This window comes from Lissotriton helveticus, chromosome 11 (genome assembly GCF_964261635.1).
Source record: "Lissotriton helveticus chromosome 11, aLisHel1.1, whole genome shotgun sequence".
Taxonomy (NCBI): Eukaryota; Metazoa; Chordata; class Amphibia; order Caudata; family Salamandridae; genus Lissotriton; species Lissotriton helveticus.
In genome coordinates, this window is record NC_136072.1 from 334,069,927 (window position 1) to 334,097,415 (window position 27,489).

Below are 27,489 nucleotides of genomic sequence, written 5' to 3' on the forward strand. Positions count from 1 at the left end.
GAATCCACACAACCTTTGCAAGGGCCGACCGTTCCAGGACCCTGTGCCACAGATTATCCTGACGACAGACGCATCTCTCCAGGGATGGGGAGCTCATGTACTCCACTACACGGTGCAGGGACTATGGACAACGCAGAAAAAGAAGATGCACATCAACTACCTAGAACTGATGGCAATCTTCATGGCAATGAAGGCATTCAAAGTACATCTGTGCAACAAGGTTGTGTTGATCCGGACGGACAACATGACAGCCATGTACTACATTCAAAAGCAGGGAGGTACACACTCTCCACAGTTGTCTCATCTGGCTCAGAGCATGTGGAAGTGGGCCATTCAGAGGAACATCTTCCTCATGGCGGAGCACCTCCCGGGCAAGGACAATCAGATGGCGGATCTGTTCAGCAGGTACAGCCACCAAATGCAAGAGTGGGAGATGCATCCATCAGTACTCCGCCGGTACTTCCAGCAGTGGGGTCATCCAGAGATAGACCTGTTCGCCACAGGGGAAAACGCAAAATGCCGAAGCTTTGCCGCCAGGTTCCCTCACCCACAGTCGCAGGGCAATGCGATATGGATGAACTGGTCAGGCAGATTTGCGTACGCTTTTCCCCCAGCGTCTCTCATACCGCTGGTGGCACGAAAGCTAAAGCAACACTCGATGACGCTCATCCTGGTTGCTCGCACGTGGGCACGCCAACCATGGTACACCACGTTTCTAGAACTTTCCGTGGTACCGCATCAAAGGCTGCACCTCACACCCAGACTTTTGAAGCAGAGCCGTGGCGACATTCAGCACCCAGATCCGCAACAGCTCAACCTGGCGATCTGGCTCCTGAGGTCTTGGAATTTGGCTACCTTAACTTGCCTCCTGACTGCATGGATATCATACGGGAGGCAAGAAAGCCCACCACCAGAGCTTGCTATGCAGCAAAATGGAAGCGGTTTGTCATTTACTGTACAGAACATCGTATCAACCCGCTAGATGCATCCATTCCGAATATCATCTGCTATTTGTTACATCTTTACAAATGCAATCTAGCATATGCTTCCATTCGGATACACTTATCCGCCATAGCGGCTTATCTCCAAAACAGGCAGCACCTCTCTGTTTTCAGGGTACCTGATAAAAAAGCATTCCTAGAGGGGCTAAAGCGGGTCATCCCCCCCCAGGACCCCGCCAGCTCCTGTGTGGAAACTCAATGTGGTCCTCACCAGATTGATGGGCCCACCGTTTGAGCCTCTACACTCCTGTGAGATTCAGTTCTTAACATGGAAGGTAGCTTTTCTCATTGCCATCACGTCTCTACGACGTGTTAGTGAGCTACAGGCGCTCACAGTACAAGAGCCATTTATTCAAATTCATTCTAACAGGGTGGTGCTGCGCACTAACCCTAAGTTTCTTCCTAAGGTGGTGTCGCAGTTTCATGTCAATCAAACCATCGAACTGCCCGCATTCTTTCAGAACCCCGAAACAGTAGCAGAGAGAATGCTCCACACGCTTGATGTCAAAAGAGCGTCCATGTACTACATTGACAGGACCAAAGACTTTAGAAACACACAACAGCTCTTTGTTGCCTTCTCAGCCCAGCACAAAGGCAACCCCATTTCCAAAGCAGGAATAGCCAGGTGGATCGTTAAGTGTATTCAGATTTGCTATCACAAGGCTAAGCGCACTTTAACGGTCCCCCCCAGGGCCCACTCCACACGCAAGTTGGGGGCCTCCATGGCGTTCCTGGGTAATATTCCTTTGGAGGATATTTGTAGAGCAGCCACATGGTCTACACCACATACATTTACTAAACATTACTGTGTAGATGTGCACCCCAAACAGCAGGCAGCTGTAGGACAGGCTGTTCTTAAGACACTATTTCAGACTTCTGCAGCTGGCACAGGCGGCCGCCGTTAATGGAGAGACTGCTTTGTATTCTATGCTATAGATATGAATTCAGCAGCCCACATGCCTCGAACTGAATATGCTACTTACCAGTATGCATCTGTTCTTGGCATGTAGGGCTGCTGACATTCATATCGCCCGCCCTCCTCCCCGGCGCCTGTAGCGGCTGCAGACTCTTCTTGCATTTCATCTTAAGCATGGCCATCGCTTACACTAATACACTCCATCTTTGCCACAATGGCTAAAACCAATCTGAGGATGGAGTCGATGCCCATGCGCACTGTAGTCAAGGGGAGGAGCCACCTATCTCGTGCTACTTCGAAGACTCTTCCAGGACAACAATGTGCAATCATCCGGACCCAACACTAGGCGGCGATCTATGCTATAGATATGAATGTCAGCAGCCCTACATGCCAAGAACAGATGCATACTGATAAGTAGCATATTCATTTCCTCTTTGACACTTTTGCAACATCAGAAAGGACAGTTAAAACACTGCCCATGTTAAAAGGGGTACTTAAACATGCAGGGGACATATTTAAGGATACCACTAGGGCCAGGGTCATTAACCCAAGAATAGAACGGAAATATAGGCCAGTGGACCCTACATACATTAAGGGATAACTGCCTTTAGATTCTTTGGTGCTGGCAAATGCACGTAAACGTGCAAACTCTCAAACAACTGGGGAAGCTGCGCCCCCCCCCCCCCCGGACAAAGAATCAAAGATTTTTGAGGCATCAGGGAAAAGGGTAGCCGCACAGGCGGCTAATATATGGAGAATATCAAACACACAAGCCCTGTTAGCCAGGTATGACAGGGCACACTATGATACCTTAGAAACACTTTTACAGCATCTACCTGACGCTTACAAAGAACCAGCGGAACAACTGATACAAGAGGGAAAGCTAATCACTAACACATCCATTAAATGTGCCTTAGATGTGGCAGATACAGCTGCCAGGTCTATTAACACTAGTGTTATGATCAGGAGACATGCGTGGCTACGCATTTCTGGTTTTAAAAACGAAGTTCAGTCCACTTTGTTAAACCAGCCAGTTAATCCTGACTACTTGTTTGGTCCAGATGTGGATACAATACTGGACAAAAAGAAAAAAGACACAGACTGCTAAGTCGATGGGAGCCCTACAGTCACAACAACATAGATGCTCCTTTCGTCGCTCAGGCTATCGAGGGGCTGCAAGAGGCAACACATCACAGCAGACCACAAGCTATAAAGGGAACACACAAACCACCTACAATAAAAACAATAGAGGTGGATACCGCGGCAAGAACGGCAGAGGACGAGGGAACAACACCACCAGATGCTCTGCAAATACAAAACAGTGACTCCTTAGTGCTACCCCCAGACCATATAACACCAGTCGGGGGACGTTTACAACAATTCCTACGGGTCGGGCAAAACATCACTGCAGACAAGTGGGTAAGGCAAATTATCCAACATCTCTATTGCCTAGAGCTCACCTCCACACCACCCAACACACCTCAAACACCGGCTTATGTCCGCAGAACACCTCAACTTATTGCAACAAGAAGTTATCAGCATGCTGCAAAAAGGGGCCATAGAACTAGTACCGTTAGAACAGCAAGGTACAGGAGTATATTCGCTATACTTACTCATCCTCAAAAAGGACGGGTCTCTCAGACCAATATTAGACCTCAGGCCCCTAAATCAATACATCTTATCCGAGCATTTTCATATGCTCACTCTACGACAGGTGTTACCACTGTTGCAGCAAGGAGACCTCCTCGCAACCTTGCACCTCAAAGATGCATATTTCCATATCTCGATACATCCTGCTCACAGGAAGTATCGCAGGTTTACGCTACTAAATCAGCATTACCAATTCAAAGTGCTTCCATTTGGTGTAACAGCTCCAAGAGTGTTCACAAAATGCCTAGCGACAGTAGCTGCACATTTAAAAAGACAACATATTCACGTTTATCCGTACCTGGACGACTGGCTAATACAAGCAAAGTCAGCCCAGCAGTGTGCCAGCCACATGTCAAAAACGATTCACCTACTGCACAGCCTAGGCTTCACCCTAAACTACCAAAAATCTCACCTTCAGCCATCCCAGGTACTGCTGTACATGGGAGCAACAGTGGATACTTTGACAGCAAAAGCATACCCGAACGCTGCAAGAATAAACAGTATGCAGTTGCTAATCCAAAAGTTCAAGCCTCAACACTCGCTCTCTGCCTGAGTGTTTATGCAACTCATGGCCATGATGTCCTCGTGCATCTTCATAGTCCCTCACACCAGACTACACATGCGCCCGCTACAAGAGTGCTTAGCACGGCAGTGGAACCAGGCTCAAGGACAATTGAAGGACCTAGAGTTGGTGACCAGTCGTGCATACAACTCTCTGCATTGGTGGAATCCACAAAACCTTTGCAAAGGCCGACTGTTCCAGGAGCCTGTACCACAAATAGTGCCAACGACGGACGCATCTCTCATAGGATGGGGTGCCCATGTCCTTCAGGACACAGTGCAGGGCCTATGGACAGCACAATAAAAGCAAATGCACATCAACTTGCTGGAAATGATGGCAATTTTTCTGGCAATGAAAGCGTTCAAAGTACATTTATGCAACAAAGCTGTGTTGATCCGGACTGACAACATGACCACAATGTACTACATACAGAAACAGGGAGGAACACACTCCCCACAGCTATCACATCTAGCACAATGCATGTGGAAGTGGGCCATCCAAAGAAACATTTTTCTCATGGCGGAACACCTCCCAGGCAAAGACAACCAAGTGGCAGATCTGCTCAGCAGACACAGCCAACAGCTGCACGAGTGGGAGATTCATCCCTCGGTGCTCCAACCATGCTTCCAACAGTGGGGACAACCAGATATAGACCTGTTCGCCATAAAAGAAAACGCAAAATGCCGTACTTTGCCGCCAGGTTTCCACATCCGCAGTCGCAGGGCAATGCGATATGGATGAACTGGTCAGGCAGATTTGCGTACGCTTTTTCCCCCAGCACCATTAATACCGCTAGTGGCACGCAAACTACGCCAGCATTCACTGACACTAATCCTGGTTGCTCTAACATGGGCGAGGCGACCATGCTACACAACGTTCCTAGAACTTTCCGTGGTACCTCATCAAAGACTGCGGCTAACACCCACTCTACTCACTCAGAGCCATGGAGACATACAGCACCCAGATCGGCAACAGCTGAACCTTGCAATCTGGCTCCTGAAGTCTTAGTTTGGGTACCTAAACTTACCTCCGGACTGTATGAACATTATCAAGGAGGCAAGAAAACCTCCGACCAGAGCTTGTTATGCCGCAAAGTGGAAGCGTTTTGTCATTTACTGCAATAACAATGACGTAAACCCACTAGATGCTTCAACGCAAAATATCATTTGCTATCTTTTGCACCTACATCGTTGCAATCTAGCCTATTCATCTATAAGAATACACTTAGCTGATATTGCGGCTTATCTTCAAAACAGGCAACATCTTTCGCTATTCAGAGTGCCTGCGATTAAGGTGTTCATGGAGGGACTCAAAAGAATAATCCCCCCAAAACACCCACCTTCACCTGTCTGGAACCTTAACATCGTTTTAACCAGACTAATGGGACCACCATTTGAACCATTGCATTCCTGCGAATTACAATTTTTAACATGGAAAGTGGCATTTCTAGTGGCAATCACTTCACTTAGAAGAGTTAGTGAGCTGCAAGCCCTAACTATTCAAGAGCCATTCATCCAAGTACATGCAAATAGGGTAGTTCTTAGAACAAACCCTAAATGTATGCCCAAGGTGGTATCCCATTTTCATATCAATCAGACAATAGAACTGCCAGTGTTCTTTCCAAATCCACAGTCCGTACCTGAAAGGGCTCTACACACACTAGATGTCAAGAGAGCACTTCTATACTACATTGATAGGACTAAGGATTTTCGAAAAACGAAACAGTTGTTTGTTGCCTTATCACCACAACACAAAGGCAACCCAATTTCAAAATCTGGATTAGCCAGATGGATAGTTAAGTGCATCCAAATATGTTATCTAAAAGCAAAACGCACTTTAACAGTTCCCCCAAGAGCGCGTTCTACACGTAAACTTGGGGCATCCATGGCTTTCCTAGGAAATATTCCTCTAGAGGAAATATGTAGAGCAGCCACATGGTCTACCATACATACATTCACAAAACACTATTGTGTAGATGTACATTCTGTTGGACTTGGACCTTGTGGCAGGTTCACCCCTGAACTTTTTGCCTTGAAGTATAGTGATTTCTGGTCTTTGCGCACTTTGACACTGTGGCGCAGTGTAAAGTGCGTGCGCTCCCTGAGTGCGTGTGAGATAGGCCTGCCCTCCCATAGGAATGCATGGGGAAGGTATGTGTCCCTGGTAGTTCCTGATGCGTGGGGAGTGCAGGCTCGAGTTTGGTATGTGTGAACTCGTGGGAGTGAATGCTGCGCAACGGTATGTGCGGGCTTGTATGTGTCTAGTGGGGAAGTGCCATTCCTAGACATGGCTGTACATGTGCTGTGAGGGTGCTGGCGTGTGATTGGCTGGAGCTGGCTGGCATGCCAGGCTCCAGGAAGTCTGGATGGGTCTGCCCGGTGGTGAGTGGGAGATTAGCATGCTGATGGCTGGGGAGGAGTGTACCTGTGTCCTGAATGAGGCTGGGTTTTCCCCTGACAATGCTGGCTCCGCCCCCCTGTGGTGCGTCTAACGACCCTAGCCCTGCCAGTGAATAGAGAGGGTGGTTGAGCCCATCAACAGTGCTCACAGAGCAGCTGCGACTGGTTCTGCCCCCACCCTGCACCTACAGACAAAGGTAAAAAATGGGGCTGTGTCCCCACAGAGTTTGTTTTCTTCCAGGATCCTGATAGGAGGGGGCTGCTGCTGGTGGGGCCCAGGAGGGACCGCCATGGGGGCTGTCTCCTGCCATGTGCGATGGCCCCTGGGTCCTGCATGCCCCTCCTGATGCCCAGGACCTTCTGCTGTGCCTTTATCCTTGCCCCAGGGCTGTGGCTGCCCCTAGCGCCCCGTGAGCGCTTTATTTCTAGCCCTGGGCAGAGCGCTGTCGTTTTCCCTCTAAGGGAAGCGCTCCTGCTCTTTGTCTGCCCGAGTGCTTCGTGTGCACTCTTATCTTATTGACGGGTGCCACCCCGATTATGGCGCCCTGAGCGAGTGCCCACCTCGCTTTAGAGTTTGATTAAAGCCGGTGCCCACCCGGCATTTGCCCCGCAAAGTGCGCAAAATTGTCCCTGTTGCCGCCCGGCCGCGACCAGGAAGTCAGGCAGGCCGGGGGCGGGACTGCGGGACACCACGTGACGTCATTTCCCGGGCCGCGCTCTGATTAGCTGCCGGCCTGGGATTTCCTTGTGACGTCACTCCCCGGGCCGCGCTGGGATTGGCTGCCGGCCCGAGGAGATTCCGAGTACCGGCGAGAAGAGAAGTGAAGTCTTCCTGCGGCCCGGCGCTCCCGTGAGCTGGGGAGAGCCCCGGGGCCGCCAAGCGCGAGCCGATGAAGGCCCGGTCCCGAGATGGGGGACCGGGGGAACAGCGAAGCGGGCGCATGAGGAAGGCGGGGCTCCCATGAGGAGAGCGAGCCCCGCCGAGCGCTACCGCCGCAGAGAGAAGACGTCCCTGTGAGGACAGACCGGTGAGTGGGGGCCGGGTGTGCTAAAGAGAGGGGGGCGTCGGGGCACATTGCCGGTGCCCGCCCCCTCCCTTCCACGGAGTTAGTTGTTTAGGGCCCAGAGAAGGCTCCAGGTGCCCCACTTGTTTCTAGGGCCCCGAGAGGCTCTTGGTTGCCGCAGTTGGCTCACGTCGAGTCCCCAGAGAGGGGGACTCCAACAGCGGGGCATACTTAGAGCCCGAGAGGCTCGTGGCACCATTTCTTTGAAGTAAGAGCCTAGGAGAGGCTCAGGGGACCATCACGGCGATCTCGAGCCCCAGAGGGGGGGCTCCAGCGACCCCCGCATTCTTGCAGGAGCCCAGAGAGGCTCCCCCATGGGCCCCATTGTGTTCTTGAGCCCTGGATGGCTCCAACGTTGTCCCCACCAGTGTTACTTCAACTGCCCAGCACTTTGTGGGCAGTTGCTACGTTTAGGCTTGTGTTCTTGGCTGCCTGCGCAGCCTGCCTGACATTGGGACTAAGGGCATTTCAGCCCTTGTGAGGCTAGTTGGCCCAGGGACTGCCACGGGTGGTGGCTAATGTGATTCTGCAGCAGCAGTTGTTGTGAAGTCTGGGGTACAGTTCTCTGATCTCCGTGGTTGTCGGAAATATCTGCTGAAACATCACCAGGGCGACTGACGCTGGAATCTGGGGATCACGGTTCGATCCCCGGCTCCGGCGGCAGATTAGCCCAGCACCATGTGACTCTGGGCAATAGCTCGCTTAATCTTCCCGATGGCCCCCAGCGCCTAGAGACCCTTATGGGTGATTGTGCGCTTTACAAATGTGGACTTTACTTCAAGCGACGAGGGATACGCACACGAAGGAATGCAGTTCTTGCCTGTTTTGCATCCCAGGACCCCCAGCTGAACTGTAGTTTTGTGAAATTTATGAGGGCAGTGGAAAAGAAGATGCCAAAAACTAATCTCTAAAGGTTTCGATATAGTTTGACAAAACATAACAGCACCCATCGTCATGGCTGACTTAAAGAGAAAAATGAGGATACCAGGAAAGCAACAATATTTTATAAAACTAAACTGAATCAAATTTTTAAAAGACTAATCTAACAGGATGAAATTTTGTGCCTAAATGAATCGAGGAACTGTGATTGTGTTTTATTGGTTTTTATCAAGCATGTAGTTTTAAAAATCTTCTTTGACTTTGTTTTGTATTTCATTGGTTTTAAGTAACTATGCTAAATAAAATTACTTACTTACCGTGGTTGTCTATCCGCATTTAGCGGGAGAGCTAGGGTTCCTGGCCGCAGATGGTCTTGCTACTACTGATGCTGCCGGACAGGGTGTTCGCGGACACGCGCTGATACTCACAAGTACATTACCTATCTACACTGGTGGCTCATTTATGCCACAAGACCTAGTTCTTCTCATTGTTGACTACAGATAATAAAATTGGACTGAGGATATTTGAATACTCGTGTAACTTCATGGGCCTCATGAATGGAGATAACGTCCAACAACGGTGAATTTTCTCAAATAACACATTGCTGAGCTGTTATCCTACAAATGAATTTGGCCATCTTACTTTTGCCCTGAAGAAGCCCTTGTGAAGGGTGAAACGTGTTGTCCTATTACTTACCGGTAATCTTCATTACTCCTGGTCCCGTTGACCTCGTCCCATTCCTGAAAATATGGAGATAACCATCTCCCTGACAGAAAAAAGAAAAGGAGCATGCTGGGATACCTTACCTGCTCCCTCCCATCGGGAGTACATAAGCAGTACCAGCCCAGCATGCAGCCTGAAAACACCAAGCCAACAGGAAGGCCGGCCGCAAGGGAGGGAGGGAGGGAACTAAGGAATGGGACGAGGTCAACGGGACCAGGAGTAATGAAGATTACCGGTAAGTAATAGGACATTACCCCCAGGTCCCTCCTGACCTCGTCCCATTCCTGAAAATATGGAGAATACCAAAGCGGAGAACCCGGCCTTCCGGAACCCCACCAACAACAAGGGCACCAGACCAAAAAACAGCACCCCACAGGCCCGAACCAAGACCCCAAAGGCCAGAAGGGGACCGCCACGCAGAAGGGAGGCACAGAAGCAGAGCCAAGCACCCAAGGGAGCAGGCAGAGGAGCCAAAACCCAGGCCCCCCCTCCACGACCAAACGAAGATCAGGAGAAGCGCACGCGCCACAACAGAGAACGGAGCCAGGAAAGGGCAAACAACCATCGAGAAACCCCCAAGGGCGAAGCCCCCGGACCCAGGCCGCCAAACAACCAGAGACCAACAGGCCAAACCAGCCCAGAGGACAAGGGCAGAAAAGAACAACCCGCACAGGGCGGACGAGCCGAAGGAACAAAGCAGAGGGACAACCCCAACACAGCAGGGGAAGCCCCCAGCAGAACCGAAACAAGGGCAGCAACAGGGAACCACAGAGGAACCCGGCCATAGGGCAGGACCAATCAAAGGCCTACCCCCGCAGAGACGCCGCAGAGCAGCTGCACCCAAACGGACAACCAACCGGGAGAAAAAACCCGGTGCCCCAAAAACGACCAAGACCGGGGCAAAAACGAGGGCTCAGCCAAGAAAGACAACAAAAGGCCCACACGGAACAAGGGAAACCAAAACCCCATAACCGGACAGGAGGAACCGACCCCCAGGAGGAAAAAGGGACACACCACGGAACCACCGAAGGCGAAACCCCAAAGGCAGAAGGCCAACAACCAGGCCCACAGCCCAACCCCAAGAAACCCACCGGAGAACAGGCAGGACAGCCAGCCAGGAGGCACACAACACCGAGCCACCTGGACCCAGAGGGAGAGGCAAAAAAGAACCCCCAACCAGGAAGGGGCACAGGAAAGGCACAACAGCCAACCACAGCCAGACCTCCCAGAGAAAGGAGAACCAGAGGAAGGAAGCCCAGAGCCCACAAAAGGGACCCAGCACCACAGCCAACCGAAGGGAGTGGACCCAGAAAGGACCGAAGACCAACCCAGGACCACGACAAAGCCCAAGAGAAGGAGCAGCCAGGAAAGGAACCCAGCAGGGACCAAAAAACAAGGACCCGAAGCAAAAAAGGGCCCCACAGCACAAAGCCCAACAGAAGCAAGCCAAGAGGCTCACCCGGCACCCAAACGCAAAGCGAACAGGACGCCAAAACAGGGACCGGAAAGGCAAAACCAACAAAGGTAGAGCCACGGCTTCCCGAGCACACGGGAAAAAACTCCGGCACCGAAAGCAAAGGACAGGAGCCCATAGAAGCCCAAGGAGCACCACTCAACAAGTGAGCGGGAAGGGACACCCCAGAACCAACGAGAGCAAAGGGCACAGGCCGAAAACAGCCGGCACGGGGGCACAGCCAGGCCCCCCAAAGCCCCAAAACGGAAGCAAAGCCAACCGCAACCCAAGGCAGAGCGAGAGAGGCGGGAAGCAAAAACCCAGCCACACACCAGGGGAGGCAGACACCCAAACCCCTCAAGGTAGCGAAAAGGCACCGCCAACAGGACAGGGCACTAGAGGGGAAACAGGGCAGCAGGCAAGAAGAAACCCGAGCCAACACCACCAAAAAGGCCAAGACCCACCAGCACAGAGGAAGGGCACAACAAACCCAACCCCCCCCCCCCCCCCCCCCGGAAACCAGGGGGAGACACCACCAGAAGGCAGACACCCCGAGCACGGGGCAAGCAAAAGCACCCGAAAGGAGCAAAAAGCACCCAAAAGCGAAAAAGGCAGGCATGCAGGCAGGGCCGGCACCCAGACAGGCACACACCCCGCTCAAACCAACAGAAGGGCAGGAACCAAGGGGCGAAAGGAAAGTACAGAGAGGCCACACACCCGGGGAGACCGACACCCAAAACCCACCAGCAGGGAAAGGGCACAGCCAGGAACGGCAGACAGGGAGTGGCCCAGGGCCAGGCCCACGAAGAACAAGCGTCCACCGAAGGCAGAGCCAAAGACCCAGCGACAAGGCGCCCCCAGGACAGAGAAAGGGCCCAACAGCCCCCCCCCCCCCCAACAAGGAAACAAGGGGAGGACACGGGAAACCCGCCGAAAGCCAGAAGGCCCGAGCAGGGCCCAAGCAAAGCACCCATAGAGGAAGCAAGAGGCGACCAGCAGCGGAAACCTCAGGAAACCCAGAGGCACGAACCCGGACCGAACCCACAGGAACGCCAGGAACAGAAGGACAGAAGGCCGCAAAAGCGAGCCACGGCCCAGCAGGAAGACACCCCACCAGGGACGGCCAGGCAGCAGGAGGACCAGAAGCCACAGCCACAGGGCAACAGCCGCAGAGCACAGCACAAGCGGCAAACTACCCAATCCAAGCGGCAAGCACCAGAGGGAGAGGCCGGACGGAAACAGAAAAGAAAGCCAGCAAGAACCCCGCAACAGAAAGCACAGGGAACCGCAGCAGCCGGAGAACGAAAGAACAGGAGCCCGGCAAGGCCCAACCGGAACCCCCAAACAGGACACAGGCCAGGGGAACAGGAAGAAAAAGCCCAAACCAAGGCTCAAGGGCAAGCCAACCAAAGAGGCACGCCCAAGGCACACAGGGGAGAACAGAAGCGTCCCCAGAACACAAAAAGGAAACACAGGGAACCAGGGAGCAGGCAGGAAGCGAGAGGGAACGTACACCCCTCCAAGGACACAGGCGTACCCCCCAGGGGCGCAACAAGGGCAGAGCAGGGGGGCCCGAGCAACAGGGGACCCCCGCAGCAAAAAAGACGAGCAGGAGAACACCCGAGAGAGCCAAAAGGAGGAGGCCAACCCCCACGAAGCAGGAGGATCCCACCACAGGAGAAATACCCCAGAATTGAGGAGGCACGGAGAAGGCAAACCAAGGCAGCAACAGAAGAGCCAAGGCAGCACAGGAGACCAAGCAACATGCGGACACGAGCGGAGGAAACCGAGCAGGAAAACAGCACACACCCCACACAACAGCCAGGGAGACGCCCAGAGGGCTACACCCACCAGCAACCGTCACGGATGGCAGCAGGCAAAGACGGAAACATGTCCAGCAAGGCCAACCCGTCCACACACATCCCAACCGCCACACAGCGCACAAGGACAGTGAACAGGAAAGCAACAGGGATCGCCGATACACGGCACTTACCATGGAGGCAGAAGGAGGGCCACAGCAGCACCCCCCCCCCCCCCACCCCCCCCCCACCCCCCCCCCCCCCCCAACAGACTGTACAGGCGCCCACCAGAACACCAGCGCCGGGCAGAGAAGTCCGCCCCGCCGAGGCCACAGTAAGATCCACACCGGCCACAGGCAGGGAGCCAAGGACCCGGCCCAGGAGGACCCTGCAAAGGAAAGGCGGACATCAAAGAAAGAAACGGACCGCTATGCGGTACACACCAGGAGGGCAGGAGGAGCGCCCCAACAGCTCATCGCCCCCCAAGACACCTGCCCAGGCGCCCACCAGGACATCAGCGCCGGGCAGAGAAGGCCACACCACACGCACAGCCGCGGAAGAAATCCATGGAAACGGCATCGGGAGGGCGCAGGCCAGACCAACAGGAGGTGCCCCAGCAAGGGAAAGCGGCACCCCGGCCAGGAAAAGGCACCGTCACACACCCGGGCCCACAGCCCAAAGAAGTATGACCAGTCCGGTGCATGAGGACACAAACAAGAACGTGAAGGCACAGGGAAAAAGGACAAGCCCCGAACCACAGGAAGGGGAGCGTCATATCCGAGACACTAACTCGGACCCCCAGCTGCCACGAAGACAGCAAACGCCATAAAGCATTCTTAAACACTGATCCAGGACATAGCACTCCAGTAGCAGAAGCAGGGAAGGCCAGCTCAGGAAATCAAATGGTTATTCACGAGCAAGGAAGATGCCAGCCCCAAGCCGTGCTCATGGACCCACTGCAACCAGATGTAAAGTTACGCCCCATTCGTCTTGCAGCATGTCATAGAGCACAACAAATCACCCAGAGAGATTACGTTAGTCACCCAGATACATAGTATGTGGAGTCACTGAGACTCGAACCGGGATCCCCAGCTCTCCAGTCAGCAACCTTGTCAGGGAGCCATATGAAAACAGCAAAAGAATCTTTAAAACACCGCAAAGCGGGACTCACCCGCAGCGGGGGCCGCAGCACCAGGAAACTAGGCCCCCACACACCGCCGGCCCCAGGATCCAACCAGCGCCAAGCCAGCAAGCCACAGGAGCAGCGCGCCTCCCACCCGCCAAGCTCGGGGAGACGCGTCCAGGCGACCCGGAAGAACAGCGGGATGACGGCGCACCAGCCGCAAAGGGCCGGAAACCTGAAAGCAGCCAGGAAGAAGCCCCGCGACCCAGCAAGCCAGGCAGGCCGGGAGGCAGACCACCAGGAAGCAGCACCCCTGCCCGCGAAGCCAGGCAGCCGGGCAGGGGAAGCAGAGAAGGACCAGCACGCCACCCCAGCCCAGCAGGAGCGGGCGCCGTCCGGTAGAAGAATCCAGGTAAGGAAATTACATCACAGCATACACGAACATCCATTCTGTCGGAGACAGAAAAAAAGAACCAGCTGCATGCTGGGCTGGTACTGCTTATGTACTCCCAGTGGGAGGGAGCAGGTAAGGTATCCCAGCATGCTCCTTCTCTTTTTTTCTGTCAGGGAGATGGTTATCTCCATATTTTCAGGAATGGGACGAGGTCAGGAGGGACCTGGGGGTAATGCCTGTTTGTGTACAAAGGACTCTCTGAAAATAAAGACACTACTAAATTTAATACGCCTGCCGAACGAATTTTGTTTTATATGCACTACAATTTGTTGCTCTTGTGTGTTGCCTCATCAATCTTTCTCTTGCAGGTGGTCTTGCCTCTGACATGCCAGTGGAGCGCGGCCGTGCTGCAGTATCTAAGTAGAACGAACCTGGGTAGAGGGAGAGTCACTGGGAGCCAGTGGGCGGGGCCAGCAAGGGGAGGAAGCAGGAGAGACAAACAGCAGAAAAAAACAGCAGGAAAGCAAGCAGCAAAAAACTAATCAGTCCGAGGCAGTGAAGCAGCAAGGGGTGTGCCATCACGAAGGACCTGCTCAATGATACTGCACTGAAAAGGCCTTGTAGAACCGGACTTCTCACAATGGATCTTGCTCTGCATTAACATGTGCTATACATTGGACAGGAAACCACTGACTGGGGCTAAATGTGCTTATTTCACCAGAGCCAAACTGCGCTGCGATCACTGCGTCTGCATGCAGACTCCCTGCTCTGGACATGTGCCAGACAGCAATGTTGGCTTGCTTCACAAAATACTACTGCCTGGACTGTCCGGTTCATCGGGATGGGCACTTGGCCAGTTCGGTGCTGCAGGATTTTTTGGGTATGAAATGTTTTTCCTAACCCACCTCTGGGGAGGTATTGCTTGGGTATGTATCCCAAGGTATGAAATCAGTGGCTAGAAGTTTCTCATCAAGTGAATAAGTTACTTGCCTTCGGTAACACCTTATCTTGTAGACTATCTAGCCACAGATTACTTACCGACCCACCTATCCTCCCAACTCTGCGAAAGAATTTCTAAGGACAAGACCTTCCTCTTTCTAGGCCCTAGTTTTCCACATCCGCGGTCTATGTTCTTTGTGGCTCCACGCTCCTGGTGTGTAAAGTCGACGAAAGAAACAGACGTCAACGTGCTGTGGTGCCGCCTATATAGGCACCATTCAGGTCATATCCAATGCAGACCACCTCATGCGGAGTTGATTGACGCTATCTACCGGCGCACAGAGGTACTGCTCATGGAATATTTCCGCCTACAGTGACCGATGTGGATAATGCTACGGTAAGGAATCTGCAACTAGATAGTCCCTACCAGATAAGAGTTTAGTGAAGGTAAGTAACTTGTTTAGTCTGACTCATGGGGAATTGATTGTTGGGAAATCCTCTAGTGCATCCCACCCATCAAATATTCCTAGGACTGGCACTGGAGTGAGTGTCAGCCTCACAGTTTTTTTGTCAGTTTATCCTAGTGCCCTTGGGCGATCTTCTGTGTCCTGAATGTCACCCTAGTTGTAGATGAAGTAACCATGAGGTTGGCTCTTATAGCGAAATGAACTGAAGATTGACGAACTAGTGCTCATACTTTTGCTTTGTATTCCGGGTTCATGGCCAAACAATACAGCCAATTACTAATCCTTAAAAAGAATTAGGCTCTGTAAGAGGACATCGTGAGCTTGAAACCATCAACTTTAAAAGGTCTTGAAAAGATCTTGCTTGTGCAGAGATCCATCTGAAGAAGTTTGCCAGTGGAGACCGTGACCTCATTGCTCTGGATTCTCTTTAAGCCCCCCCCCCCCCAATAAGTCCTTTTCACTGCATATCCTTATTTAGAGTCTAGAATGTGTTAAGTACTCATATCAAAGTAATTTCCTTTGAAGAAGTAAAGGACTATAAGCATTACATTTGTTTTACCTTCCTGTGTAGACTGTTGTGTGTCAAACGCGAAGATCATCTCATAAAATAAACGTTGACTTCTTTATTTCCCGCTACACTGCAACGAACTGCCCTAGGACACCAGTGATGAATATTTTCTCAGTTAATGCCCAAGAATCTGGCAGCCCAAAAAATAGTTGTCACGTTATAGGATGTTTGAAGGTTTTATTTTTTTGTCTTTACAGTTTTAGGCTCTGAAGAGGAAAACGACCCCCCGACCTATAAAGATGCCTTTCCTCCACTCCCCGAGAAGGTTGGCAACGAAGCAGCTCAAGAACCCGCTGGGGCTTGGAGCAAAATCCGACCCATCAAAACTTCGGTTATCACTCAGGTAGGAGGAATAAGGAAGTCACTCTGGGAAAAGCAGGCTACTTTTGGGGCAGAAGGAAGTCAGTCTTAAGGTTCGACGTGGTGAAAAAGCATGGGAGTTCACTACATTGAAGACGTTAGTCTACTTTTAAAATGGCATTGAGCTTTGCGGTGTCAGGAAGAAGGTGGTAAACAAGAACTGTAAATTATAGCGACCACAGGTGCACTTGCTTCCACGCCACTTTAAAGAGCCATTTGCTACAGCTACGGCACTCCCAGGTGGGTGGTTGTAACTAGAGCGGCTGTTACCAGGACTATGCTGTTCCCTAATGGCACTTCCAGAATGTGTGCATCAGAGTATGCAAAGGAGAAATATGTTCATGTTTGCGCTGTTGGGAAACATTGATATGATGTAACTGCTGCATTGCAGCTTTGGTTGATTGTAAACGTTTACAACTCCTTTGCATTGCAACTAAACACACATGGTGCTTCAAGCAAAGGTTATGCATTTTCTTTAAAGTAGAGTACACAGGACTGATCCCAACAGTTGAATAATGGTTTTCTGTACTATATTTTTTTCTGGGGAGGGGAGCAGTGCAGATATGTTTTCCAACGATAATACATTTTCATAGTTGAGGAATGATAGCTAAATGGTTTGTGCCAAATGAATGTTGTAGGAAGCTGACTGTGTATACTATACTAAAATGAGGTATAGTGTGCACAGAGTCCAGTGGATCCCCAGAGGCTTTACAGAAGCTCCGGTACATAATGCTTGCTCTTGTGGTCGTGTGGGCGAGCAGTTGGGCTCATCAGAGAGAAGTACTAAGCAATTTGTTGTACATTCTCAAATGATTACACACTCAATGACTAAATCTTAGACCAATCTGAAGCAGTATCAGAAGACGGTGTTAAGCATTTGTTGTACACACTCAGTCAGCAAATGAATTAGAAGACTGAACTTCAGACCAATTGTTTTTGTATAAAAAGATTACTTTTTGTAAATGTATTTCATAGAACCGAAGCTACTTTGTTGCAGTATAATACATTTTGCAACATCACTGTTTTTCATTATAAAAAGAGGACATAGTGCATTTTTCAATATGTACTATGTTATTCTATGGGAGGAAACAATGCACAATATGCATGTAAGTAAACTATTTACAGTATTGAGCTTTTGGATAAAAAAATCGGTACCAGGAAAGGTTCAGATATGTGACAAAAATGCACCACCAGTGGCACTGGGGCGGCCTGGATCAGAGGTCAAACTCTGGATATGGTGCCTTTGTTTTCCTGTGGAAAAAGGGGGCGATCAAAGTGGTACTACTTACAGGTAAGTAGAACAGTTTGGTAACCCTGGCTCCAGGGATTAAGGTAGGAACAGGAGTGCCACAAGGCACCACCAAACTTGCACCCTCAGCGGCACAGGGGTGGCCGGGTGCAGAGTGCCAATACAGCGTTGGGCGCCTGTTGCAAACAAATGGAGAATCTTAAAATCCGAGAAAGGCTGCAGGCACGTTCAGGAGGCTAGATAAAAGAAACCTAAAGCTGCACAGGTAAGTTTGGATGTGCTGGAGCATGGAGACAGTTGGTTGATCTCCCCAAGGCCCAGGGGCTCCAACTGAGCGGTGACCTTTGGCGTCCGAAGCCAGCTTCTCTCACAATAAGTGAGCTATAGAGGGAAAAAATGATCAGGGCTATTTTTTTTTTTTTTTAAACAACCTTCGAATTCTAAGTCACTGTGTTGTAAACAAATACCCTCCACTTAAACAGGTGTATATAAAACAAAATTTGTGAAATTGAAATCGCACCTCACGTGTGCAACATCATGAGACCTTGCTGGTTGGTTCTCACCAGTTGTGCCCACGTGTCATCGGTAGCTATCTCACTTGAAAAATATTATGGTCTCCAGAAAACCAGTGAAAAATAGTGTGTATTTCACTAACAAAAAAAGAGACCCGTGAAATTAAAATCGAGATATGCCACACATCCACCAAGTGTCAACTTTATTCACAACTCGTGGGCCTATTCAAGATAAAAACAAACTGCATGCTTGCAGACCATTTAATGATGGGCCATCATTAAATGGTCTGCAAGCACGCAGTTAGTTTTTAGTGAATATTTTTTTGTTAGTGAAATACACACTATTTTTCACTGGTTTTATCGTCACCAATATATTTTTCAAGCGAGATAGCTACCGATAATGAGAAACGTGGGCACAACTGGTGAGAACCAACCAGCAAGCTCCTTTGGTGTTGCGCATGTGAGGTACTATCACGTTTTTTCACAAATGTTTGTTTTATATACACTTGTTTAAGTGGAGGGTATTTGTTTACAGCACAGTGACTTATAATTCGAAGGTTGTTTTTTTTAAATAGATAGGGTCAGTGTGAAAAGTTAGCCTGGCATATGATGTCCACTAGTTCTAGTGGGCACCTTGCACCAGTCTAATCGACCCTTATTAATGGTGGTTGTAAAGTCAACCTTATAGAAAGCTATCCTAGTGGTAGCATGGACCAGCAGTCATCAGGCTAAGACTCCAGAGAGCATGTGAAGCAAGTTGTTTTACCAATTATAATCCCTTGAATACCAAATGAAAGGACACCACACAAGGTATATATCAAATATATATGTATTTATTCTAAACACAACCCCTCTGCACTCTTTGAGGTCCGAGGTAAAAGCACAATACAAGTTACTCCATTAGCATACGATAAGTTGTACAGTATCCGTTTTGCCCTAGGGGCCTCACAAACCATATGCTAAAATAGTGGTATTAGAACCACGTCTGGAATAGAAAAAAGGCCTAGGGCCTAGGGAATCGCTGGGGCCACTCTAAACAACCAAAGGTTAGGAAGCAGGAGGCCCACCGGAGACTCGTGCAGTGTCAATACACAGCCGCGAGTTACCATTGACTTTCTATGGGAAACGAAGAAGTTACAAAGTTACTGTTTAAGGGCACTTCCGGATGGACTACGACAAAACCCCTTTAGACTAGGACACTTAGAGTCGAGACCCACGGGAGCACCGGAGTACTCGTGTTACCTCACCCAGGGAGGCTGGGTGACATAGGTGCCTTTTGGTGTCTGGTTTCGTCTGCGTTTTCAGTGGAGATCTGCAAAGAAGTGCTGCAGGTGACCAGAGGAGAAGTGTCCGGGTGGATCCAAGGGTGGATCAAAGATCTGAAGAACCTGAAAGCAGAGGGGACAGACTCGGTCACTATCCAGTGACCAGGAAGGTACCAGGAAGGAACCAGGCAATGTCGCATTGATCTCAGGTGAAGCTTGTCTCTGCAGCCACGAGGTCCAGGAGGTGTCGATGACGACCAGGTTCTGGATTCAAGCTGTCCCACGAAGGATCTAGTTGATTGCGGTGTCGGTATCCGGATTGGACCCAACAAGGCTTGACCAACGCAATCCACGCAGGAGATGAAGATTGGCTTCGGTGCAGACCAGCAAGGTCTGTAGCGCTTCTCCTTTGTAGGGAAGCTGGAGCAAGCCTGGAGCAAAAAAAACAACCCAAAACACAGATACTCTCCATAGAACAGTACACCTAATTGAGATTTAACAGCATATGATGGCGGAAATTACAGGTCTCTCCTTTTCAGAGGAGGAGGTAGACCGAATCATTGCCTCCATCCTACCACACACAGGGGCACCCAATAGGGAAAACAATGATGCAACCCAGATATGGGATGAACTGACTGAACTCAAACGCAATCAAATCAAAACATTGATTCATGGGGTCATGATGGTAGAATATTTAAAAATCAGTGCAGCTCCAAGAGGTCTCATTGTCAGGAATGAACCATTCATTTTCCAGCAAGATCGAAAATTTAAAAAGGATTGGTCACTTATTTCGTGGCACTGTACCAGGGACTGGTTAGTGCTCATAGTAAAAACAGCAGCACGCCTCTCAAACACTTCTGGGAGAAATCCACGCATTAGAGATACGTCTGAAATCTTACCAAACTCCCGGTGAGTTAAAAAAGAGACTAGATGAATTGAACAAAAACATGTCAGAGTTTGAAGTATTTCTGAAGGATACCAAATATGAAAAACTATCAAAAGACCAAAAAGCCTTCTCAAATGAAAAAGTGTATCCATATATCAAAGTGGACTATAAAGTAAGCAACAGTGATGGATCGGACACGTTCCAATAGTTCGGGGTCCTCATCGAATTACAATTACCCCACAAATAGGAGATCAAGACAAGGTAGAGGAAATTCCTTCAGACAAAGGGTACCAACCACCCCCTCCATGGCCACTATATCAAGGTCCACAACAATTCGGCCCAACGTATGGCCCGCCTCCACCAGGACCCTTTTACTATGGCCCACCAATGTATCCACAGCAACCTCCTCCGAATTGGGGCAATAATCAAGGCAACCAAAATAACTCTGGTCGTCCTTTTTTTAGGCAGGGGCCAAACCCCACACAGAGGGAAAAACAAATCAGGACAGCAACTGCGGTGGGCACAACCTCTAGCAACAGAGGGATCACACACTCGCAGCAAGGGACCCCTAGAACCATCGACGAGCGAACCACAGATCTAGTAGTGAATCTATCCAACACAGCACTGACACAAATCCAAACCCAGATTCTCAACAAAGGTTTGGGTTTCGTACCAACTGCCAATGTCGACAAATTTTAACTGTGCTGTGAATTAAAGGAGTTTGTAAGAAAACTGAAACTCCAGGTCTTTTTCAGGGATAAAACAATGATGGACGCTACAGACACAGGACTTAAGAAAGTGTACTTTTGTTCCACCTCCAGGAAATTTACCAGTCGAAATTCTGACTTTCGAAAAAGCCATTATGAAGGAAGTAAAGGAATTAGACCCACGTACAGTGAAAGTGTTCCACAATACGAGCAATCCAGAATTCCAAGCCATCCAGGAATGATCAAATCTGAGCTCATTAACTATCAATCCGGCGGACAAGGGAGGAGCTATTGTGTTACAGAACACTGCTGATTACAGAGAGGAGTGTCTTCGCCTTCTGAGGGATTCCAGGAATTACACTATCATTAAAGATGACCCCAATGAACGTTTGAGGATATCCATAGCATAACCTCATTGAAGAATCTCTGGCCAATGATTGGATAAGTAAAAAACAAACGGATTTTCTGGTAAAGACAAAACTAGTCACCCCTTATTTTTACACGATTCCGAAAATCCATAAGCGCCTGACAAAACCACCGGGAAGACCCATAGTCTCGGGCATTGGATCAATCCTTGAGCCACTTTCCAAGTTTGCCGACGCTTTCTTAAGGCCATTGGTACAAAAAACTGACACCTATCTAAGAGACACAAAAGATGTACTCTGCCTATTAAAGGAACAGACCTTCGAACCCACATCAAACATACTTAGAAGTCTGGATGTGGAGAGCTTGTATACAAGCCTCCCCCACAAAGAAACCCTGGAAATTCTTGAAGAGGTTTTGTTTGATTCCCAGTGGAATTACAAAACCCAGAGGCATGTAGTGCTAGAATGTTGTCGCTTGGCACTCACCGAAAACTTTTTTCGGTTTGAGGAGACCCTCTACCGCGAACTACACGGGACCAGCATGGGCAGCACCTTTGCGCCGAGCTTAGCAGGGCTCTACGTTCACGATCTTGAAAAAACAAAAATACTGCACGTAAATAATCCCCATAGACCGCATATTACACTGTGGAAACGTTATGTCGATGACGTCCTGGTAATATGGAATGGCAACGGAAATGAAGCAGATGCTTTTTTCGAATGGTTAAATCAGCAGGACAGATTCCTCAAATTCACCATAACTCTGAGTAGATCCCATCTAGTGTTTCTGGATCTAAACATCATGGCAGAGGACGGACATTTGAAGACCACAACACACTTCAAGGCCACTGCACGTAATTGTCTACTGACGTATGATCGCTTCCATCCGAGACATCTAAAACAGAACCTTCCCTTTGGACAGTTTCTAAGGCTGAGGAGAAACTGTTCTAGTAAAGATGACTATCAAGCACAAGCAGATGATCTGAGTAAAAAACTACAAGCACGGAACTATCCAAAGAAGATAGTAAGAAATGCGAACAAACTAGCATCTAACAATCATAGGGATGCGTTGTTGGAACCAAAAGTGTAATACATCTGAGAATAAAAGACCGATCTGTATCACAACATTCACTAAAGTATCAGACCAAGTGACAAAAATAGTGAAGAAGCACTGGCCTATCGCCAACAGTGGAGAACTAACTATACCTGTTCCAATGTTCAGCCACCGTTGAGCCAGGAACCTCCGTGATCATTTGGTCCACACTCGTCCAAAATCCAATTACCCTCCTGCCAGACAGCAAACTCTACCCATGGGCCACTATGCATGTAATAACTGCAGTGTTTGCCACCTCACAACCAGCACAAAAAGCGTGATTTTTAACAATGGAACAAAATGGGAATTGAGACAGATGTCGAATTGCAACACAAGTGGGGTAGTATATATGATCACCTGCACTTGCAATTTGCATTATATCTGAATGACCACACGCAAGGTGAGCACAAGGATAGTGGAGCATCGGAGCACCATTCGGTGCAAAAGGACTACTACAAGAATGACAAACCATTTCATAGAAATGAATCACACTCCCAACGACATGAGATGGGTAGTGTTGGAAACTGCCAAGACCAGAGAAAATCAAGAAAGGTTTCTTCATGAGCGCGAACAAAGATGGGTGTTCAAACTACGCACGGATATGCACGGTTTGAACGATGACATCCCTTGGGGTGCATTCATATGAACTTTTTTCGCCACAAAAACAAACACCAAAATGTTCAGACAATAACATGGATGGGTTTTCTGTATCCCTATTTTTTTCTGATATACTGAATCTATTCCAGCTATAGCTCTCTAACCAATTTAGAATTCATATAATCGCCGATGGAACCACCAATGATTCTATTTTATTGCGGATAAATGCAGAGCATTAACTAAGATAATCCCTAAATAAACCACCATTTATTATATTTTATCGTGGATACAACCACTTAGAATATCCCCAATTTTTCTCCCCTGAATTTTTTCGAACAATAGGGGATAGTATTAAAAATAAAGAATAATGAACTACGAGACCTTAGTATTTAATTGTAACCGTATTTTCCGCTTTATAATGATAAAATACAAACATTTCTCGGCAACTCCGAGTAATTACGTCCTTTTCCCATTTCCATTACTCGCGAAGGAATGGTATACTCCTAAGATGGCCGCCGCGTAAGGAACAGTCTAGCTCCGGTGGGCGTTTCCCTCCCTCCTTAGAGACTGTGGCTTACAAAACAATACGCGGACAGGGGCCGGGTAAGATGCGGTCCTGGGGAGGTATCGAGTAGGTGCATACGTACGATTTCACAAGCTAGGAAGTAAGTACATTACGTTTGTAAAAACGGACGAAGCAAGTCCAGAAAACGGCACAAACTGAAACTATTACGAACTTTAAGGCCATATCGATATCGACCTAACAAACATTGTATTTACTCATCGTTCCACAGCAGTGTGTCCCATAAGTGAAATTGACCCCCCAGAGAGACCATGAAGTGTCATTTTTCACTTTAATAAGTAACTATTGGAGACACTTTTTCTTTTTCTGTGTACCTACTATATGTTATGTGTGTCAAGTGTTTTGGTCACATTAAGTCCTGTCTTGTTTAATTGTGTGAATTCACGAACCTATAGCACAACGTTTTGGACTAAGTTTGGTAAGCCTGCACGCGCCATTATGGTGCAAACCATCTATCTAAGCACAGAATGCGAGCGGCATGCGAATATACTATGTGTGCCTTTGTTATTAATGATATGCTTTATTTTTCAGCACCTTCTATTTAAGAGGAACGTATGTATTTCCATTATGAATGCATGCTAATATTATTATTTTATTGTTGTAAATTCACTGTTCCCAGAGTTGGGATTTAGGAGTGGCATATACAGGGCTGGTCCCTGTATGGTCCTGAAGAAATGCTAGGGGTAGCATGAAACATGTCGACCATATCGATCACTGAGTCAATCACAATACAGGTTGCCCTACAGTGACATTAACCCCACTTTTAATATACCTGCATAGGAGCTCAATAAAACAGTTCGGCCCACTAAGCACGGTATTTTTAATACTCACACACACCCACTCCACCACTTTTTCTGCACCACACAGTCATTCACACTCAAGTGCTCCTGCGTAGTTCGTGAGTCGCAGCACGCCCCTTTTCGTAGAGAACTGGGATGGCCCCAATGATGAAGCATGTCACCGTGGGGAAACCCCGGTGAGTGAGGGGACACTAGAAAGAAATCTTTCTTTCTTGATTGGTACTCTGATTCAATGCAATCATTCACCAAAAGCTGAGCTAGGTCCAAGGATCCTAGAGGTGGGATCCACACTTTTTGTACTGAACTCAAGGAGGCCGACCTAGTCTAATTTTTCCTCCTTCTCCCCCTGTTTCTCATAGCAAGCCTGGAGCAACCAGGAAAGCGAGCTGAAATGCAAGAGCGGGCCCCACGGAACACTCGTGGAGGGCTGAGCTTTGGTGCAAATGGTGCTCGGTCTGGGGCTTCTCGTACCCCAATGCACAACTGCGAGTTACCTCGGCAGTCGATGCAGTTAGCAAAATGCAGGATGTCCAGGAGTTTCGGTCCCACGTCTCTCGTGTCCGCCACGGGATCTCAGCTTTGCTGGGATCGTCTAGCAGGGTCTGAAGTCTGGAAGTCTGTGTCCTGAATCGCAGAGTCTTCGAGTTCCGGTGGGAGCCTCGACAATGCAGACCGGCAAGTTACTGGTGGTGCCTGTTTGCACAGGGTGGTCACTCCTTGACCACAAGGGAGAGGTCTTCCAGTCGAAATGGAACGTCAAAGGTCCAGGATGTGTCTTTCAAAGATTCGTCCAGGGTAATCTAAAGTCCTAGGGACACAGCTCCTATAATTATACTCCGTTTAGGGGTTTGACTACCTGGCTGGTCCCTCCTATGGGTGGACCTGAGCAGGGGGTGGTTACACCCCTTTCCCTTTGTCCAGTTTCGTGCCAGAGTGGGGCTGGAGTGCCCCAGCAACTGGTTTGAACCGGGCTATGCATGGAGCACCTTGTGGGCCCCAGGCAGTGTCTGAAATGTATTCACTGAATGCAGCCCTCCCTCCCCAATACACATCAGCCTGTCTGTGGAGGTGCCAGCACCTCCTTGGACAGGAAACCTATTGTCCATGCCTCCCATGCTGGAGTTTCGTCCAGCAGTAGGAGGTCAGACTTGTCTGTGGCAACAGCATCCATTTTGTGATGTTGCGGCTCTCTGTGTGTGCGGCTCGGGTGTACCAGTAACTACATGTCTTCTCCCTCTAGAAGGGTGGAATGCTACCCCCGCCGCCAGGATTGGCGGGGGGGGGGGGCAGTATTCCAAAGTGTTTGACACCTTACACAACATGTTTTGAGAAAGCCAAACCAAAGTTAGCATTAACCGCGAGGATTATAATGCACTTATGAGTATATGGTATGGCTATATCCTAGAACAGCTATAAGGCGATGGTTCCGAAAGCTGCAGAAGGGCTCAGCTCTTGCTAGGGCACCCTCTCACATAAAACCAAGCACTCTGCTGCCAGGATTGTCGAGGCCTACCATAGGAGTGGCTTATAGGTTACTATGTGTCTATATATAAGGTAGATATAGGTATACTATATCTAAGTAAGGGGTGTTTACAGCACCTTACCCAGGCTGTGTGAACAGACCTGTGGGGTCAGTTTGGAGGGCCAGCCAGGGGTGGCATAATACATGCTGCAGCCCCTGATAGGCCTTGGATGCACCTATGCCCTCTGTACCTATGGTACACGATACAGGGGCTCACAAAGGTGACCGAATACCCAATCTGGTATGTACCTAAAGTACATGGTATCAATTTAGAGAGAACAGCTAGGCTGTGGTCCTGATTAGCAGGGCCACAGCCAGACTAAAGTCAACCAGAAAATCCCAGCAAAACGTGGGTGTGACCATAGAAAGCAGACCCTACTCTCCTACAGTCAGAATGAGTTGTGACAATATCTGTGAAACATGAAGGGTAGTTGGTGGGGTATATAAAATTAATTCCCATTCCCACTCATAAAATTGACGGAATTAAGTGCCCGTTTTGATCCGGTTCGATTGTTATTGATGTCAGAAGCCAGCTTACCAGTGCGGTCTCGTTTGGGGAGAGGCGTGTCGTGCAGAGGCTGCAGGTGTCAACTATAGGAAGCTGGCTCTGTATATACTATACCAAAGTGAGGTATAGTGTGCACAGAGTCTGCTGGAACCCCAAAGGTAGGCAGAGGTAAAGTTGGATAGCACCTCACTCCCTGTTTGTGGTAGTGTGGTCGAGCAGTAAGGCAGTATCAGAGGACAGTGTTAAGCATTTATTGTACACCATCAGTCAGCAAATGAATTCACACACTCGAACACTGAACTTCAGACCAATTGATTTTGTATAAAAATAATTCTTTTAGTTATTTTATTTTCTAGAACCAAGCCAACCTGGCACAGGTAAGTGATACGTACTTTGCTGTAAATATACAATTGAAATGCAGTATGGATTGAAATGGTATATGCACTTTGTTTTGACTTAAAGTATTGTTGCAGAGAAATTTAATGCTTTGTAAATTCAGTGCCCAGACTTCAATGGACTTTTCAGTAAAATACCAGGTAAGTTACTTTTTAGATTGCTTTTCTTAACGGAGTAGTACACCTGGATAGTACTCCGGGGCATTTCCTGTAAACAGGTAAGTAAAAGCGTTTTTGTAAAACAGTACAATTTTTTAGTTTTTCAAACTCCACACTTTCACTGTTTTTCTTGGAAACGTTTCTATGTTATCCTGTGGAGGTAAATAGTGAAATCGGTTTTCAGGTAAGTATTTGGTAGTGGGTGTTGAGATTCTGGGGGTAGACTTGCGCCTCCCCCAGGGTCAAGGATACACTCTTGTTACACCCTCAGCGGCACTAGGGCAGCCGGGTGCAGAGTGCTGAGGCCCAATGTTATCCAATGGGGGATAGGGGGCCTCCAGTTGGTGACGGCTGAGTGGGCCACTTGGTTGTGGGAGCAACGCTCCTGGACTTTAGCTCAGGGCAAATGGGGAAACAAAGTAGCACCCTCAGCGGCACTAGGGCTGCCGAGTGCAGGGTTGTGTTTCGACGTCTGGCGCTGTGAGAAAGTGCCATCTTTCTTGCATTGGTATGCTCCCACTTTTTTCTGACTGCTGATGTGCTTTGACTGAGTG

At 49.1% G+C, this 27,489-nt stretch overlaps 1 protein-coding gene across 4 annotated transcripts in view; it reads left to right on the forward strand.

Annotated features, from left to right (window-relative positions):
• Positions 1 to 27,489, forward strand: part of HDLBP (high density lipoprotein binding protein) — a 1,657,332-nt gene that overhangs the window by 121,495 nt on the left and 1,508,348 nt on the right. For all 4 annotated transcript variants that reach the window (XM_078665718.1, XM_078665720.1, XM_078665719.1 and 1 more), the window contains exon 4: positions 16,135 to 16,280. In XM_078665718.1, the coding sequence (XP_078521844.1) occupies positions 16,135 to 16,280 (146 nt within the window). The remainder of the gene's footprint in view (positions 1 to 16,134; positions 16,281 to 27,489) is intronic.